The 20,262-nt window shown below is 38.9% G+C and overlaps 1 protein-coding gene across 3 annotated transcripts in view; it reads left to right on the top strand.

Moving 5' to 3' along the window:
* Positions 1–20,262, top strand: part of USP42 (ubiquitin specific peptidase 42) — a 35,800-nt gene that overhangs the window by 4,473 nt on the left and 11,065 nt on the right. For 2 of the 3 annotated variants that reach the window (XM_022587681.3, XM_089895631.1), the window contains 9 exons: positions 2,061–2,261; positions 11,308–11,418; positions 13,081–13,183; positions 14,104–14,171; positions 14,856–14,926; positions 15,690–15,772; positions 18,046–18,157; positions 18,939–19,079; positions 19,266–19,366. In XM_022587681.3, coding sequence (XP_022443389.3) covers positions 2,061–2,261; positions 11,308–11,418; positions 13,081–13,183; positions 14,104–14,171; positions 14,856–14,926; positions 15,690–15,772; positions 18,046–18,157; positions 18,939–19,079; positions 19,266–19,366 — 991 coding nt within the window. Of the gene's footprint in view, positions 1–2; positions 181–2,060; positions 2,262–11,307; positions 11,419–13,080; positions 13,184–14,103; positions 14,172–14,855; positions 14,927–15,689; positions 15,773–18,045; positions 18,158–18,938; positions 19,080–19,265; positions 19,367–20,262 lie in introns of those variants that run through there. The other variant, XM_089895632.1, reaches the window with a different exon arrangement.

The following is a 20,262-nucleotide window of genomic DNA, read 5'->3' as shown; positions in this document are numbered from 1 at the left end:
TTTCTAGAAGAATCACTACAAGAAACTCCTGTATAAATGCTGTCAGTGGGTTGGTAGTTTCAGAGAGGGGCTTATTTTGCAAGATACACTGCCACCTGAATGGCCAGCAGAGTTACATTATTTGACAGGCTTCATTTTCCTCTGCTGCTTGTTCATGATTAACATACGTATCATAGCAAGGTAAGATTATTTTTAGTTACTATGAATTTATTTGTAGTTGAATTCCTAATTTTTTGAAGGATAAACTTTGTCTTGGCGAGAATTGAGATGGGCATTTCATTAGCTTGTCCGTTAACTATAGTGCCCTAAGTAAATGTCTACCTTTTAAAAATTTAAAGATTTTTTTTAATGTTTTTAAAAATGGTTGCCTTTTGACAAATGAGCTCCACCCAACTTTGTTTTTGTTTGTTTAGTTTTTGCCAGTTAAAATCGTCTGTAGAAATAAAGCTCTTTGAAAGCGAGCAGATCCTGTAAATGTTACATTATGTATAAAGCCAGGTTAATGTGGTTATATTTGTTAAAACCCATCCTGATAAGTAAGACATTGACACTTTAGTTGGTACTCCTGAGACTTTCGGATTTGGAAGCTTTGAAACCTTAAGAGATTAGTTCCCACACAGAACATTGTTTGGTCTAGAATAATTTGGCTCTCACGTTGTTTTTTGTTTTGCGTCTTCCTAGCGCGTGTGATATTGTGATGTGGAGGTGGGTGGTAGGATTTGCTGAAGGTGTTTTGGGTGAGGGGACATTTACATCACAAATCAAACAACGTAACTGAATGTTATACAGAGGGGTTTAAAGATCTTTATAAGCAGGGCATTCCCACAGGACACGTCTCACAGACTCTAGCCTCCTGTCACCTTGCTGGGGCTCCTCTCTCTTCCTCAGGATTTAGTTTGTATCACCCCACCTGGCCCTTTTGGGGGCCCTTGTCACGCTCTTTGAACATCCATTTCTCCTTTCCTGATTTTGATCTCCCTTCTTCAAGAAGCTGAAGCCTGCCTTTTTGCATGCTTAAACACTCAATATTGCTATTAAAATAGAGGACCATCTATTGGGCATCTCAATCTTTGGTAGTACTGAGGAACTGCCGAACTTTTGAAAAAACAGTCTTGCTGTGGATGATTTTTGAGCTTTCCTAAATAAATTGTTTTTGAGCCTCACCTGAGTATCATTAGCAATCTGTTTGTAAGTTTTAAAAATAGATAAGAAATTTTTAGACCGTGTAGACTATACTTATGAGTATGTATAGTGATGCCTAACAGCCTGTTTCCCTGCTGGTAAATTTGGGATGACATCACTACCAACCTTTAGAATTGAGAGTATCCGACAGCTAGTGAGGACTGAGGAGGTGAGATGATGGTGAGGATGACGTGCTGCTGGGGGTACAGAACATGAGCGTCCGTAGCACATATTACAGGGAATCGACTTTCCTGCACTTTTACTGTGTTGTACTTTATTTATTTTTAAAACTATTTTAATGAAAAATTTTAAGTAGGTGCAGAAGAGAGAATAATTGTAATGAAGTCTCAAGTGCCCCTCAGCCAGCTTTGATGTTTATCAGCTCCTGGCCAATTATACCTCCACCCACTTACTCCTCTCCCCACTCCCCATCATTTTAAAGCAAATCCAGGACTTTATACTTCATCTATAAATAGTTCAGTGTGTATATTTAAAGAAATCACGTCTGAAAATTAAAAGCTTTTTATATTAAAAATCCAGTCAATGTGCAGATTTCCCTGGTTGTCGTATAATTTTTTTTAACAGTTGGCTGTTGAAATCAACCTCCAAACAAGGTCTATGCTTTGCATTTGGTGAATATCTTTTAAGTTTTTTTTAATCTGTTAAATGCTGCCCCCCCCCTTTTTTTGTCCTTGCAGTTTGTTTATCAAAGAAACCAAACCATATAGAGTTTCCCACATTCTGGGCTCTTTCTTTTAAAATGTCCCTTTCTGGTTAGCTGGTCATAATAATCTTGATCAGATTCAGGTTTGATGTGTTGCTATTTATTCAGCTTCGGAAGTATACAAAGCTTTCTTTTTAAATATTTATTTTTCTAGCTCTAGGTGATGGCATTGCTCCTCCAGAAAAAATTCTTTTCCCATCTGAGAAGATTTGTCTTAAGTGGCAGCAAACTCATAGAGTAGGAGCTGGGCTCCAGAATTTGGGCAATACCTGTTTTGCCAACGCAGCGCTGCAGTGTTTAACTTATACACCACCACTTGCCAACTACATGCTATCACACGAACACTCCAAGACATGTAAGTGTTCTGTATTATGTTATGTGTATAGTGTTATGGTATGCTAACCTACTTTCATTTTTTTTCTCTGAAATGAAAGTGAAGATTTAAGCCAAGAATTTGATCATCACTAAGGAGTTGGTTTCTTCTTTTAGAAATCATGGAGGAAGACAAAGATTTACATTCAGGTCGCATAAAAAACATTTTGCACATAATTTGACCTGTAGAATTATTTAAAAAGAAACATATTTTATCAGCATTTGGCATTTCTGAAGCCCCTGCTGGCTTTCTGCACTTGCTAAAAAATGTGACTAAAAAATGTGACGTAAATGTCTACTGTCAACAGCTTGGGACAAGCAGGGCTAAGAATCCCACTTCTCCTGGCATCCATCCTGTGTTGAACGCTTGATTCATTTACAGGCTTTAAGCATTAGTGGAGAGGAGCCTCTTGTCACTGGTCCTCACCTCCTGGAAATTCATGCAGGACTTTCCCTTTAGTGTGTGAGAGCTCGGTTTTCAACCCAGAGGGCAGGAAGTTAGTTAACACACGTTATGTCTTTAATTAGGTGAGAGCCAATTCCGTGGTCAACTAGTGAAATTCAGAATTTAGAACATACCCGTTTTTTGAGGTTTTGACCTTCTGCATATAGTGTTGTACATACTCTTCACCCTTGATAAGTGAAATCTCCCCGTTCTTTGATCTACACTAATATGTGTGTGTGTATGTTAGGGTGCTTGTCCTTCATTATTAGGGTGAAAAAAAAGCCCCTTGGTTTCTTTTTGAATAGCCCTTTACTTTTTTGTTTTTTTTTTTTGTGGCTTGTGGGATCTTAGTTCCCCCACCAGGGATTTATTTATTTATTTATTTGGCTGTGCCGGGTCTTCATTGCAGCATGCGGGATCTTTGATCTTCATTGCGGCGTGCGGGTTCTTTAGTTGTGGCATGTGGGATCTTTAGTTGAAGCATGCGAACTCTTAGTTGCAGCATGCATGTGGGATCTAGTTCCCTGACCTGGGATCAAACGGGGCCCCCTGCATTGGGAGCGTGGAGCCTTAGCCACTGGTCCACCAGGGAAGTCCCCCGACCGGGGATTGAACCTGGGCCCTCGGCAGTGAAGGTGCCGTGTAGGGAATTCCCAAATAGTTTTTTACTTAATGGAGAATTTAGACTCACTCTTTTAAAACTTTATTCCCCCAAAGAGCAAAATTATGGTTTTAAAGAATTTGGAAAGTACAGAAAATTTTAAGGTAACCAAAAGAAAATCACCTAGAATCTCACCATCAAGAGGTGTTTCTTATGCCAGGGTTTCAAATTACAGAAGGAAGATTCTATTTGCCCTCATTTTCTTCCTTTTTAAGTCCATAATTCATTCCCCACAGACAGCTTTCCTATCACTTTTGCACTTAATGAAAGTAGGATGTGGATGAAAACCCAGCACTGGCACCTGGACAGAGAGAGAGAGGATGGAGACAAAAATGCAGACACTCGGGGTATCCAGAATTAGGTGCCTGTCTTTTATAGGCCATTGGTAGTTTTCTCTTTCTGTTTTCTCAGCTTTATTGAGGTGTTGTTGATAAACAATAAATTGCACGTTTAAAATACACAGTTTGATGCATTTTGACATTTGTGTATACCCATGAAACGATCCCCACAGTCTACATCATGGACATACTCATTGCCCTCTAAAGAGTCTCAGTGCTCCTTTGAAATCAGCCCCTCCCGCCCTTTCCTGTCCCTCATCCCCTCCACCCCAGGCAGCCGCTGATACGCTTTCTGTTTGCTACCGATTAGTTTGTATTTTCTAGAATGTCTTCTGTGTGGAATTATGCAGTATATATTTTTATATTGCCTGGCTTCTTTCACTCAGCACAGTTACTTCAGCATTATTCCATGTTGTTGCATGTATCAATAGTTAATTTTTATTGCTGAGTAGTATTCCATTATATGGATAGATGTACCACAGTTTGGTTCTCCATTCACCTATTGATGGACATTTGGGTGATTTCCCATTTTGGGCCATCACAAATTAAGCTACTATGAGGACCTCCCTGGTGGCGCAGTGGTTAAGCATCTACCTGCCAATGCAGGGGACACCGGTTCAATCCCTGGTCTGGGAAGATCCCACATGCCATGGAGCAGCTAAGCCTGTGCGTCACAACTACTGAGTCTGCGCTCTAGAGTCCATGAGCCACAACTACTGAGCCCACGTGCTGCAACTGCCAAAGCCCGCGTGCCTAGTGCTCTGCAACAAGAGAAGCCACCACAATGAGAAGCCCGTGCACCGCAACGACGAGTAGCCCCCACTCGCCCCAACTAGAGAAAGCCTGCACGCAGCAACGAAGACCCAACGCAGCCAAAACACAAAACAAAACAAAACAACAAATTAAGCTACCTTGAAGTCTTTGTAAGGACATGTTTTCATTTCTTGTGGGTAAATATCTAGGAGAGGAATGGCTTGGTCCTATAGTATGTGTGCGCTTAACTTTAAGTTACTTCCAAACTGTCTCCCAAAGGGATTGTGATATTTTACATTTCCACCAGCAGTGAATGATACTTCCATTTGTTCCCTATCTCCCCTAATACTTGGCGTGGTCAGTCTTTCCAATTTTAGCCACTCTAATAGGTGTGTAGTATAATAGTATCTTACTGTGGTTTTAATTTGCATTTCCGTAATGAATAATGATGTTGAACATCTCTCCATATGGTTCTTTGCCATCTGTGTATTTGCTTTGCTCAAGCGCCTGCTCATATCTTTTGCCTGATTTAAAATTGCATAGTTTTCTTATCGTTGAGTTTTGAGAGTTCTTTATGTATTCTGGATAGAAGCCCTTTATCAGATATGTAATTTGCAAATGTTTCCCAATCTGGAGAAAATAGTCTCCTCACACTGTCTTTCAAAGAGCATGTTTTTAGTTTTGAAGACTACTGCTTCATTATTTTTCCATTGTTACCATCTGTGCTTTAGGTGTTGTATTTAAGAAATCTGCCTAACGAGAGGGTGCAAAGATTTTCCCTTTATTTTTTAGCAGTTTTATACTTTTAGTTTTTATATTTAGGTCAGTGATACATTTTGAGTTAATTTTTATTTGTGGTGTGAAGAATGGATTAAAGTTCATGTTTTTCAATATGGATATCCAGTTGTTCCAGCACTATTTGTTCAAAAGATAGCCCTTTCTCTACTGAATTATTTTTGTACCTTTGTCAAAAATCAATTGATCAGGGCTTCCCTGGTGGCGCAGTGGTTGGGAGTCCGCCTGCCGATGCAGGGGGCGCGGGTTTGTGCCCCGGTCCGGGAAGATCCCACGTGCCGCGGAGCGGCTGGGCCCGTGAGCCATGGCCGCTGGGCCTGCGCGTCGGGAGCCTGTGCTCCGCAACGGGAGAGGTGCAGCAGTGAGAGGCCCGCGTGCCACAAAAGCAACAACAACAGCAGCAACAAAAATCAATTGATTATATAGATATGGATCTATTTCTGGACTCTGTTTTGTTACACTGATCCACTATCTGTCTTGACACCATAGCACAGTGCCTTGTTACTATATATTTAAAAGTTTTGAAGTCAGGTAACTTTTCTAACTTTGGTCTCCTTTTTCAAAGTTGTTTTGGCCATTCTTGGTCCTTTGCATTTCCAAATGAACTTTGAAATCAGTTTGTCAATTTCTACAAAAAAGCTTCCTGAGATTTTGATTAGGATTGTGTTGAATCTGTAAATCAGTTTGGGACGAATGACATCCAAACAGTATTGTCTTCTGACCCACAAACTAGGTATTTATTTAGGTTATCTTCAGTTTTTCTTAGCTGTGTTGCATAGTTTTCAGTATACAAGTACAATTTGTACATTTTTTAATCTGATTTATCCCTAAGTATTTCATATTTTTGAAAGCTATTATAAATGGTAATAGTTTTTGAATTTCGATTTTTGATTGTTCATTGTGAGAATATAGAAATGCAGTTGAACTTTGTTTATTGATCTTGTATCCTACAACTTTGCTCAGCTCCTTAATTCTAGTAGTTTTTTTAATACAATTACTTGATTGATGCCCTTATGATTACTTAGAGGCGTGTTTTTAGTTGTGAGATGATTGGGGATTTTTCGGAAATTGTCCTGTTACTGATTACTACTTTAATTCCATTGTGGTCAGAGAAGATACTTTTATTGTTTGAATCCTTTGAAACTTGAGACTTGTTTTATGCACCAGAACGTGGTCTAGCTTGTTAAATATTCCACGTGCACTTAATAAGGATGTGTATTCTGCTGTGTTGATTGGAGTTTCTATAAATGCTGATTATGTTTAGTTACTTGATAATGTTGTTGAGGTTGTCTTTTATGTCCTTTTACTGCTTTTCTGTCTACTTGTTCTATCAAATTTTGAGAGAGGTATGTTGAAATAAAAGAAATTTTTGAATTTGTTTCTTCATTCTGTTCTATCAGTTTTGCTTCATGTATTGTGAAACTCTGTCACTTAAGGTTATTATGACCTCTTGGTGAACTGACCTATTTATAACTTATGAAATGACCCTCTTTATCCCAAATAGTATGCTTTACTCTGAAATCTGCTTTGTCTGAAATAGAGCCACTCCAGTTTTCTTATTAATGTTAGCATGGTATGTCTTTTTCCATCTTTTAACTTTTAACCTATTTGTGTTTATATTTAAAGTGGATTTCTTGTAAACAGCCTATAGTTTGTTCTTGTTTTTTAATCCAGTCTTACAGTCTCTGCCTTTTAAAATATAAATCATTTATATTTAATGAGAGTATTGATATGATTGGTTTTACATTTACCATCTTGCTATTTGTTTTCTAATTGTCCTGTATTCTTTGTTCCCTTTTTCATCGTTTTCTGCCTTCTTTTGGAATGAGTAATTTTATATTTCCTCTCCTTTATTGGCATATTTTCTCTAACTTTGTTTTCTCTTTTTAGTGGTTGCTTTAGGGTTTAGCATACATTTTTAACTTACCATAGCTTGCATTGAGATACTATTACATTTCTTGTGTAGTATAAGGACTTTATGACAATATACTTTCATGGTCTCTCTCTAGGCATTTGTGCTATTGTTGTCACACGTTTTATTTTTACTTAATTTGTATCCACATAATATATTGTATTATTTTGCTTTAAATAAAATTTAAAAGTTTTATTTTAAGTAGTTTGTTAAGGTTTCTTTACCAGTCTTTTATATTTACTTACTCTTTTATCATTTCCACTGCTTTTAATTCCTTTGTGTAGATCCAGACATCCATCTGCTATTTTTTCATATGCCTGGAGGAATTCCCTTAACTTTTCTTGCTGGTGACAAACTGTTTTTTTGTTTGTTTGGTTGGTTGGTTTTCTTAATAAATTTATTTATTTATTTATTTTTGGCTGCGTTGGGTCTTCATTGCTGGGTGCAGGCTTTAGTTGCGGCGAGCAGGGGCTACTCTTCCTTGTGGTGCACGGGCTTCTCATTGTGATGGCCTCTCTTGTTACGGAGCACGGGATGTAGGTGTGTGGGCTTCAGTAGTTGTGGCACGCAGGCTCAGTAGTTGTGGCTCACGGGCTCTAGAGCGCAGGCTCAGTAGTTGTGGCGCCTGGGCTTAGTTGCTCCACGGCATGTGGGATCTTCCTGTACCAGGGGTCGAACCCGTGTCCCCTGCATTGGCAGGTGGATTCTTAACCACTGCGCCACCAGGGAAGCCCCCAAACTCTGTTTTTTGGGTTTTGTTTTATTTGTTTGTTTTTTATTCTTGGTCTGAAATATCTTTATTTTGCCTTTTTTGAAGCTAAACTTTATTTTGAGGTAATTTTAGATTTACTTGCAGTTGTAAGAAATCACACAGAGGCCTCCTATGTACCCTTACCCAGTTTCCCCCAGTGGTGACACTGTAGTTCAGTCTCACAGCCAGGATATTGATATCGATACAGTCAAGGTACAGAACATTTCCATCACTAAGGATCATGTTTCCCTTTTATAGCCAAGCCCACTTCCCTCGTGTCCCCACCTCCTCCTTAATCCCTGGCAACTACTAGTTATCACTTCTATTATTTTGTCATTTCAAGAATGTTACATATGTTGAATTATATAGTAGGGATTGGCTTTTTCACTCAGCATAAGTCTCTGGATATTCATTCACTTTGTTGTGTATATTAATAATTTGTTCCTTTTTATTGCTGACTAGTATTCCATGGTATGGATGGACCACAATTTGTTTAACCACTCATCCATTAAAGGACATCTGGGTTGTTTCCAGTTTCTGGATATTATGAATAGAGTTGCTGTAAACATTAGTGTGTAGAGCATATGTGTGAACACAAGTCTTTATTTCTCTGGAATAAATGCCCAGAACTGCAGTTGCTGGGTCATAAGGTAGTTGCGCGTTTAGTTTTGTAAGAAATTGCCAAGTAGTTTTCCAGAGTGGCTGACCAGTTTACGTTTCCACCAGCAGTGTATTGAGCTCCAGTGCTCTGCATTGTTGCCAGCATTTGGTAATGATGAGTATAATGATATCTCATTGTAGTTTTAATTTGCATTTCCCTAATGCCTAAAGGTCTTGAACTTCTCTCCATGTGTTTATTTACCATCTGTATATATCCCCTTTGGAAAATATCTCTTTGTGTCTTTTGTTCATTTTCTATTGTGTTCTTTCTTTTTATATTGTCGTTTTGTTCTTTATATATTCTAGATATTAGGTCTTTTTCGGATGTATATTTCCAACATTTCCTGCCAGTTTGAAGCTTGTCTTTTCATCCCCTTAACAGGGTCTTTCACAGAGCAAAAGTTTTAAATTTTGGTGAAGTCCAATTTTTCCTTTTATGGATTGTGCTTTTGCTGTCAAGTATAAGATCTCTTTGCATAGCCTTTGATCCTAAAGATTTTCTCCTATTTTTTTTCCTACAAGTTCTATAGTTTTACATTTAGGTATGTGATCCATTTTACGTTAATTTTTGTATAGCATGAGGTTTAGTTTTTCTGTCTGTGGATGTCCAGTTGCTCTAGCACCATACGTTTAAAAAGCTATCTTTCCTTCATTAATTGCTTTTGCACTTTTGTAAAAAAATCACTTGGGTGTATTTGTGTGGGTCTATCTCTGGGTCCCCTATTCTGTTCTGTTAAGGTATGTATCTGTCCCACAACACGGTTGGTCTTTGTTATTGTAGCTATGTAATAAATCTTGATATCAGGTAGAGTGAGTCCATCCACTTATTCTTTTTCAAAATTGTTTTTTTCTATTCTGGTTCCTTTGTCTTTCCATATAAAGTACAGAATAATCTTGTCTATATGTACAAAAAAATCTTGTTGGGATTTTGATAGAAATTTTGTTAAACCTGTATCTCAGTTTGGGGAGAATTGACGTCTCTACTACGCTGACATTTCCAGTCTGTGGATGTGGTGTGTCTCTCCATTTACTTAGATCTTCTTTACTTTGTTTCTTCAGTGTTGTGTAGTTATCAGCATGTTTTGTTTTGTTAGATATACAACTAATCCTTTTATTTTTTGAGGAATTATAAGCATCATTATATTTTTAATTTTGGTGTTCACATTTTTATTGCTGGTATATAAAAATACATTTGATTTTTGTATATTGACCTTACTGACTTCACTTAATATTTCTAGGCTTTTTTTTTCTTTTGGGAGTCCTTGTCTTTTTCTATGTAGAGAATCATGTCATATGCAGATAGGGACATTTTTACTTACTCCTTACTGATCTGTGTCCTTTATTCCCTTTTCTTGCCTTATTTCACTGGCTAGAACTTCTAGCAATATGTTGAATAAGAGTGCTCAGAGCTGACATCCTTGCCTCATTTCTGATCTTAGGGGAAAAGCATTCAGTTTGATGTTAGCTGTAGGTTTTTCCTTTTTATCAAGTCAAGGAAGTTCCCCTCTATTTCTTTCTTTTTTTTTTCTCCTCTTCTATTTCTGTTTTACTGATTCCCGCTTTTTATCTTGAATGAGTGTTGATTTTTGTCAATAGCTTTTTCTGTGTCAAATTGATATGATCATGTGAATTTCTTCTTCAGCTTATTAATATAGTGGATTATACTGGTAGATTTTCCAGTACTGAGTCATCTTTGTATCTCTGGAATAAACTCCGTTTGGTCATGATGTTTATTTTTATATTTTGCTGAATTTTTGTTAAGGATTTTTACATGTGTTCATGAGATATGTCGCTCTTTAATCTTCTGTTTTTGTACCACCTTTGTGTGGTTTTGGTATCAGGGTAATACTAGCTTTATAAAACGAATTTGGGATATGTTAACTCCTGTTTTTCAGAAGAGATTGTGTAGAATTGATGTAAATTCTTATTTAGTGTAGAATCCATCAGGGAAACTATCTTGGCCTGGAGATTTCTATTCTGGGAGTTTTAAAATTGCAAATTTAATTTCCTTAATAAGTATAGCGCTATTCCAATTATTTTATATTGGGTGGGTTGTGGTAGTTCACTTCTTTTGAGGAATTGGTCCATTTTTCCAAAGTTGTCAAATTTATGTGTGTGAAGTTATTTATAGTATTCCCTTGTTATCCTTTTGATGTCTGCAGGGTTGATATCCTTGTTTTTGCTTCTGATATTGGTATTACTGTAAATTTCCCTTGCAACACTGCTTTAGCTGTGTCCCAAAACTTTTTTTTTAATTAATTAATTAATGTATTTATTTATGGCTGCGTTGGTTCTTCGTTGCTGCGCACGGGCTTTCTCTAGTTGTGGTGAGTGGGGGCTACTCTTTGTTGTGGTGTGCGGACTTCTCATTGCAGTGGCTTGTGTTTTTTGCAGATCACAGGCTCTAGGCACGCGGGCTTCAGTAGTCGTAGCATGCAGGCTCAGTAGTTGTGGCTCGTGGGCTCTAGAGCGCAAGCTCAGTAGTTGTGGCGCACAGGCTTAGTTGCTCCGCAGCATGTGGGATCTTCCCAGACCAGGGCTCAAACCCAGGCCCCCTGTATTGGGAGTGTGGAGTCTTAACCACTGCGCCACCAGGGAAGTCCTGTAACTGTTATTCTTATTTCAGGAGTGTGCCCGTTATTTATAATACCCCTTGATGTATATATAGAGTCATATTTTGCTAATTTGGAGGATTATCATCTGTTATCTTTCAGGTCATGCAGAAGGATTTTGTATGATGTGTACAATGCAGGCTCATATCACACAAGTGCTGAACCATCCTGGGGATGTTATTAAACCGATGTTTGTCATTAATGAGATGCGGCGTAAGTATCCTCTATAGTAGTTTATATTAGTATTTGTTAGCTAATTGGTCTTAATGGTCTAACTGGTAAATGATGAGCTCCTCGTGTGTTACAACAAACAGCTTATTGTATATGTATATGTCTTTAATGAATAACAGGTTTTTAGTAAACTATTTACTATATAAACACATTTTGAAACCTAAAGTAAAAGATGACAATATAGTAAAGAAGGTGGTATTCAGTTTAATATATAAATACATTAAAAATTTTTTAAAACTCAATTTATTAATAAAATCATTGATAAGTTTTACAGTGTTTTTCTCAGCTATTTGGATTTCTATGCTAACACTAACTCTGATATTGTCCCGCAGGTTTCTTTAGTTTTCAATTAGTTTTAATTCAATGAATGAGTACTACACTATACATAGTGATGGGAATTATCAAAATAAAGTTAATTATACTTTTAAAGAAAATTTTATACTCATAACTTAGCAAATTTGCGGATAAATTTCACTTTTTCTGTACAATTTTTAAATGACTTTAAAATTTCCTCTTGAATTGTAATGATCCTGATAGGTCACATGAAATATTTTTAGGCACTTTCTGTATGTTTTTTGCAGTAAGCTTTTACATCATCTTAATTAACTGAGTTGGAATAAAAAATGCTTGCGAATAAAACAAAAACCTAACTCTTACTCTGCTGTCTAGCTGGGTAATTATAGGGGTGGATAATTACACAGTGACAATTGATAATCTTTTTGCCTAAAAAGCTGCTGAAGATAAAGAGGTGTTATATTGGCCCTTGGTACTATTAACAGGCCAGAGTAGACAATGCAAAAATTTCTTAAACATTATAGGATCCTGGCAGAATTTTAGCCAGGGGTGATTTTGTTTGTTTAATTACGTGTATATGTTACACACACACACACACACACACACACATACACATATGGCAGGCATGTCTAATATTTTTAAACTTAGTCTTTAAGAGAATGTCATTGTGTGTATATACATACATCCATGAACATACACCGCCTGCTAACTCCAAACATATATGGTTGAATAATGAAATTGTCATTTTTGTAGGTCAGAACTGGTAGAATATTGGCAATTTCATATGATTCAAGTTAATATATATTTATATATATTCATACACATTAAAATTCTATGTATATTGTTTATACTTTTGTGTTGTTTTTCATTATTATGTAATTTTGTCTTGCGGCTGTTTAGTCAATTAGAAATAGGACCAAGGTGATACTCAGTGGAGAATATAGTATGTTCTCGAGGTTATTGGGAATGAATTTAGATAGGTTCACACGTTTATGTTTTACATGGATTCTCTCAGGGAGATCTAGGGCCAGATTTAAGATGTGTGCACTGACATAACATTTGGGACAAATTTTTGAAACAGTACAGCCAAAGTTGAATTTATTCAGGTATCATTTTATTGCTGAAGACATAGAGTCTCTGGGCTCTCAGAATCTCTAGCCCCTGTGGACTTTTAATGGTCTAAAGGGCCTGTCCTAGCTGTTCTCAGGGGAGCTTATTAATGCTGTTTCCTCATAAAATAATTATCGGGTATTTTCTAACCAACGTATTGACATAAGATGTAACTTTTGGGGGAGTGCAGCCCCGCGTGTCACATGATGATAAAGCTGTGTCTTTACTCGAACTTTATAGGCATAGCTAGGCACTTCCGCTTTGGAAGCCAAGAAGATGCCCATGAATTCCTTCAGCACACTGTTGACGCTATGCAAAAAGCATGCTTGAATGGCAGCAACAAGTGAGTACACACAGCATCCGCCACCCCCGTTCCCACCCCTGCCTACCCCGCTGGCTCACCAGAACTCAGTCTAGCCTTTTACGACGGGTGTGCAGAGCTCTCTTTCGGCCTCAACTTCTGACTTTGCGCTGCCTCTTCCTCAAGTGATTGGCATTATTTTCAAATGGTTGAAACTTTAAAAGGTGTGCTTACTATAGTAACTTGGATTTAATTACAGATGTCAGGACATGAATATTGGTCTTGACATGATTTAATTTCTGAGTATCATCATCCCTCTGCAGGTCAAAACTAACCACTTCTCCTTTCTTGTGCCAACGTTTCCTGAGTTGATCTCTAGACTTTGAAATCTGTATTTGTTCCCTGTGTCTTTCTCATTCTGGTCACTTACCAGTTTCTGCAGTTTCTTCTTTAAAATCTAAATGTGGGCTCAAGAGGAAGATTGGAGAAACAATTAGATAACAAGTCCTAACCCACTTGTATTGCCTCAACACACCCAGCAAGTCTCCCATTCCCTTCCCACTGCCATCAGCACTGCCTCGCCCAGGCTTTCCTTGTCAGTATGACAGTAGCCGCAGAACAGGGGAGAATGCTCTGTGTTCCCTGCCTTCGCCGGCAAGTCCTCACACTCGGTGTCACAGTCCTGCTTTAGGGTGACTTCCTCTTACTACTTGCTTCAGGGCCAGATTCCTGACTTAATTTTGAAGTCCCTTCTTAATACCAGGCTACCTCTTTTCCTGCCTCACCCCAAACCCTCACTGTGTTCTGATGAGGCAAGGCTATTCTCTGGCTGTCACACATACTGTGCAGCTCTGCTGTTTGAATTCTCGTTCTCTTATAGATGTACATGCTTTTAAAATCTGGTTATAGCCTCTGTCGTTTTTGTAGAACTCTTCTCTCATTTTACTGTTTGACTTTTTCAGATTAGACAGACACACCCAGGCTACCACACTCGTTTGCCAGATATTTGGAGGATACCTAAGGTCTAGAGGTAAACTTCCGTTTAAGGGTTGATAAGTGTGATACAGTATGTGGTTTAAAACATGCAAAGGATAGGAAAGGGTTAATAATGGAAACTGTATCTCCCTTCCGGCCCAGACTCCCATCCCCCATCCTCAGAGGCAGCCCCTGTCCCATTCCAGTAGTTTCCTGTGCATGAGCAGACTGGCTTCTTTTCACATTGGAAACCTTTTTACATTTCAGCACATATAGGTCTAACAGAGTCTTTCACAGTTGCAGTGGTATTCCATTTATTTTAGTTCCCTATCAGGGAATTTTTAGATTGTTTCTAATTTTTGTTGTTGTTGTTACCATCAGTGCTTCATTGAACATCCCTGTATACACATGCCTTTATGTCCATGTAAAAGTGTATATACACAGGATAATTTTTTAGAATCTCCTTATCAAAGGGTGTGTTTATTTTATACTTTGACTCTGCCGTGCGTGTCACTCTTCCAAGAGCTTATGCCAGTTTACACTCCAGCCAGCGGTGAATGTGCATCACATTAGTGCCTCTCACTGTGTAGTAGTAAAATGGTTTGCCCAATGTGATAGAGAAAAAAGTACCTTGTGTTTTTTATTTTGTGATAGTATTTATATGTTCTGTCATTTCAGTAGTTGGTATTGCCATACTGATTATACTTGGCTTATCCTTTGCATTTTCTTTTTATTTCAGTCAAATGTTTAAATTGCAAAGGTGTGTCAGATACTTTTGATCCATATCTCGACATAACATTGGAAATAAAGGTAAGTTTGATAGTTGTTGTGGTGGTGAAGTTAAAAAAAGTCAGTCATACTTTATGTATGTATAGTTCACTTACAATTTAGACTACACTTGTTAGAGAATATAAATTGAAAATTTTAGTATGCTAGGACTTTATTTAGAGGAGATTATTTAAGCTTTGTATTAGGCATCATAAAAAACTTAAAACGTTTAATAATTTTATTACCCTTTGACTTTTCACTTAATCTTAATAAAACCAGATTCTGGTGCCTATATTAGCCAAATTTAGGTGGTGGTTATTCTTTAGGTACTGTTTTGCTTCTTGTATTTTCTAAACTCCTGTTTTTTGTTGTCTTAAGCTTTTGTTTTTCTGATTACAAGTGTAATACACACTAATGACAAAAATGAGAAACGCTGCAGAGACGTGTGAGATCCTATCCCTCAGAATGTACTCTTGTTAACAGCTTGATATAAACTGCTTCCAGAGTATTTGTTTACTGTTTATAAAAATGGGTGTATACCTTCAGTCTGTTTTATACTATTTTAAATAATGCTGCAGCAAGCAACCTCTTCACATATTTTTGCTGACTTTAATCTGCTCTTTTTTTTAATGGGAGGGGAAATAGCTTGGTGTGTACATGTATTAATATAAAACTGAACGTCATAATGAAAGATTTTCTTTTTACATAAAAATTCACGTTTGCTTTTATACTTTCGAGTCATCTCTTTTCTTTTTCCTAACAAGCGGCAGTGAGTGGTAATGTGGTGTTGGTGCTCTGTCCCCAGGCTGCTCAGAGCGTTAATAAGGCATTGGAGCAGTTTGTGAAGCCGGAACAGCTCGATGGAGAAAACTCGTACAAGTGCAGCAAGTATGACGGGTGACGCTGGAGGCCGCATGGGGGGCGGGGAGGCTTGGTTTCTGCGTAACCCAGGGCTAGATTCCCGTTACCGTCTGCGAAGACCCTGGGTCTCTCTTTCCCAAGTGCCAGGGCACGCTATGTCTCAGTGTTTACACTCTGCAGAGAAGTGCACTGAAGAATGGGAGATGGGGTCTCGCTCCTGGGGAGGTGGGTGGGAATGGAGAGGTAAGGTCAGTGCTGCCGTGTGTGAAGCTTGGCTGTGGCAGTGTGTGTGTCGAGCAGCATTTACATGGACTCCCCTGTGTGAAAGGGTTGGGGTGGATGGGGAGTCACTTTCTCCCAGAGCAGTTCAGGGTCTCTCTTAACTGCTGGCTGTCTCCCAGGATTTGGGGCAGTATCTGCTAGAAACCTTGAATTTAAGTTATTCTTTAATGTTTCCCCATCAAGTCAAGAGAGCCTATTTTTTTTAAAGGGGGGCAGTGTCTTTTCCTTCCTTCCTTCCTTCCTTCCTTCCTTCCTTCCTTCCTCCCTCCCTCCCTCCCTCCCTCCCTCCCTTCCTTCCTTCCTTCCTTCCCTCCCTCCTTCCCTTTCTTCCCTTTCTTCCTTCCTTCCTTCCTTTCTCTTTCTTTCCTTCCTTCCTTCCTTCCTTTTCTTTCCTTCCTTCCTTCCTTCTTTCTTTCTTTCCTCCCTTTCCTTCTTTCTTTCTTTCAAGATTTATTCATTATTTATTTATTTAATTTATTTTTCGCTGTGTTGGGTCTTAGTTGCGGCATGCAGGATCGTTCCTTGCAGCTCACAGGCTTCTCTCTAGTTGTGGCGTGTGGGTTTTCTCTAGCTGTGGCACACAGGCTCCAGGGCACGTGGGCTCCATAGTTGTGGCATGCAGGTTCCAGAGTGTATGAACTCTGTAGTTTGTGGCACATGGGCTTTCTAGTTGAGGCGTGCGAGCTCAGTAGTTGTGGCGCGCGGGCTTAGTTGCCCTGCAGCATGTGGGATCTTAGTTCCCTGGCCAGGGATCGAACCCCCGTCCCCTGCATTGTAAGGTGGATTCTTTACCACTGGACCACCAGGGAAGTCCCAAGAGATCCTATTTTAAGAAAGCCCTGTTTCATATGTTCTAAGTAGATTTTCATTTTAAGTCAGGTAATACAGGTAAGCGTTGTTACTGAATATAAGCAGACCTCAGGGATATCGCAGGTTTGGTTGCAGACCACCACAATAAAGCAAATCTTACAATAAAGTGAATCACATGAATTTTTTCATTTCCCAGTGCATGTCTATGCTATACTGTAGTCTAAGTGTGTAATAACATTATGTCTAAAAAACAATGTACAGACCTTCACTTAAAAATACTTACTGTTAAAAAATGCCAAAATAACTAGAATAGTAACATCAAAGATCACTGATCAGGCTTCCCTGGTGGCGCAGTGGTTGGGAGTCCGCCTGCCGATGCAGGGGACGCGGGTTCGTGCCCCAGTCCGGGAAGATCCCACATGCCGCGGAGTGGCTGGGCCCGTGAGCCATGGCCAGTGAGCCATGGCCGCTGAGCCTGCGCGTCCGGAGCCTGTGCTCCGCAACGGGAGAGGCCACAACAGTGAGAGGCCCGTGTACCGCAAAAAAAAAAAAAAAAAAAGTCACTGATCACAGGTCACCATAACAAATATAATAATAATGAAAAAGCTTGAAATATTGCGAGAATTACCGAAATGTGACACAGAGACACGAAGTAAGCAAATGCTTTTGGAAAAACGATGCCAGTAGACTTGCTCCATGCAGGGTTGCCACAGACGTTCAATTTGTGAAAAATGGAATAGCTGCAAAGGGTAATAACGTGAGGTGTGCCTGGGTTCATTTTGTTGGGGGAGAAGGCTCCCTTTCCTCCCAAGACCATAGGGATTTCTCCTTTGTTTTAAACTTCATGGACATTTCTAGTCTTTCCTTTCTTCCTTTTGTATCTGGGCTTAGTTTTCACAGTATTATACCAGCCAGTTTTTCAGTTTGTTTTCCATTGAGAGAAACTTATATTAATCTAATTTTTAAAATACCAGTGACCTGTCATACCTGACATTTCAGAACTGTCCTTTTTCTTTCGTGCTAATTAAGCAGTTTCCCCCATACTTTAAATTTTAATATTTTCACTGTTGGTTGAAAAGGGTGGTATTTCTCATCTCATAGCCTTCTTCTGGAAACTTAATTTAGAATGTTTCAGAGGAATAACAAGGGAAAGATTAAAAAAAAACCATATTAATCTTCTTAAACATCTGTTTCTGTTTTTTTCCAAGGTGTAAAAATATGGTTCCAGCTTCGAAGAGGTTCACTATACACAGATCTTCTAACGTTCTTACACTTTCTCTGAAACGTTTTGCAAATTTTACTGGTGGAAAAATTGCTAAGGTATGTAGATAATATTATTAATAACCGTTTATGTTTAGCCTTTCAAAGCTTAAGTGTCAGCAACTAAATTGAACCGTTTTATTATCTGATTTTCTAAGTTCTTCCAGCACTTGGTAGTAGAAAAAAATGTCGAAGAATTGAGCTAGTAGTTTGGTATGTGTGTTTATGAGCGTATGTGTTTTTTTCTGTATCCTTTAGCTGGCTAGACTTTCTGAAGATAAATTGATGATTATTATCTTCGTCTGGGCTTCACAGTCAGTGCAGGTGACGAGTGGCTGCAGGGAGTGAGCTTGTGTCATTTGAACCCAGTCACATCCTGCCGTTCTTTCGTCAGAGCTTATTTTTATTCATTTCTTTTCTGACTGGTAGTATACTGAATTTTCCCATCGTCTTCCCACTTTCTGAAGATTGAAAGTGGTCAGAAATCTAGTAACATGCAAAAGAAATCTGTTCCTGAATTGTTAAAAATAAAAATAAGACTGTCTGGACTCTCACATCCAGAGTTGTGATTGTTACTGTCTCCTTTGATGGATTTGGAGAATTCACTTACTGTGGATCCTTATTTGTTTAAAGGAAATAAAGAATACAGTGGGATTGCATTAAACACACTTAGGTTCAGGTGTGCTCCAGGTTGCTTCTGTCTTTTGAAACGAGGCTCAGTGTGCTGGTTTTCTGCCAGAACATAGGGCACCGTGCTCTGGGGTCTCCTGTGCCCGTGCACATGGGATGACCTGCACCTTCAGAAATGACGTTCCTTTCTCCTCTTTCCATTCCTGTGTAGGATGTGAAATACCCTGAGTATCTTGATATTCGACCGTATATGTCTCAGCCGAACGGAGAACCGATCATTTATGATTTGTATGCGGTACTGGTGCACACTGGCTTTAACTGCCATGCCGGCCATTACTTCTGCTACATAAAAGTAAGCTCTGTGCATTTTGCTAGTGACTATTTTTGCGATACCCTGTAAGATAGCCCTGGCATTTTGGGGAGGAAAGGTGGGGCTTTTACAGGTAAAATGTGAAAGCCCATTTTTCTTACGTCTCTGGATTGGTGTTCCCTATTTACCTAATTGTATCTAATATCTCTTTTATTGGCTGTTTTGCAGGCTAGCAATGACCTCTGGTACCAAATGAATGACTCCATCGTATCTATCAGTGATATTAGATCGGTACTCAGTCAACAAGCTTATGTTCTCTTTTATATCAGGTATTGTCAGGAAAGCAGATTTTCATCTTTTCTGTTATGTCATCTCTCTTCCTCTCATCAACATATTTAAATTCAATATTGTTTGTTTAAACAGCATCTCGATGGTGGGGAGAGTAAGGAAGGTGTATTCAGTGTGGATCATGAGTTTGCTTTAGCTCCCAGCTCTTTGGCAGGTTAATAAAGAAACGTGCAGAAGAAAGGGAAGGTCGTAGTCTCAGAGGGTGGGCTTCTGCTGCTGCTGGCAAACCAGGTGGGCCAGCGGGCCTGGGAGGCAGTGAGCGGAGGCCTGGAGAAGGGGACTCTTGAGTACCTGGGTGTGGTCACCTCTCAACCACTGAGCACAGGCAGCCAGCCGCCTCCCTGGGCCAGGCCTGGGCCAGCGCCAGCATCCCTGCTGCTGCTGCACATTCTGACTCGCTAGCTCCATTTCTGGAAATGTAGGGCCTTGGAACAGTCCGATGCGTGCGCCAGTGCATTCATCTGTAGTAGCTGGAAATTAAGAACATCATGAAATTTCCATCAATAGCAGAAGGTCACATAAATTGTAGCATATCCGTATGATGAAACACAATGCAGCTGTTAAAAGTGATTTTTATAAAGCTTTTTAAAATGATATGAGAGAGTGCTCCACCTATGGAGGAAAAGCAGTTTGAAATTTTACACACTGATACTGAAGAAATCAGTACAGGCTAAAGCCTGGAGGAAAATCCACTAAATCTGAATAGTAGACGCCTCGAAGCAGTGAGGGGAGGCAAAGTGTTTTTGTTTGTTTCTAACTTTTCAGGATATTACAGATTTTTCTACAATGGTATGTATTTATAATTAGAAAAATAGAAATAAAAAAGAAAAGAAAAATAGCTTTCAAAAAATTAAAAAGTAAAGAACAGTAGCTTTCA

The sequence above is a fragment of the Delphinapterus leucas genome, chromosome 15, assembly GCF_059928025.1.
Source record: "Delphinapterus leucas isolate spDelLeu-1000000601 "Yukka" chromosome 15, BTC_Dleu_Yukka2, whole genome shotgun sequence".
NCBI lineage: Eukaryota > Metazoa > Chordata > Mammalia > Artiodactyla > Monodontidae > Delphinapterus > Delphinapterus leucas.
This window is presented reverse-complemented; position numbering and strand designations above follow the sequence as displayed.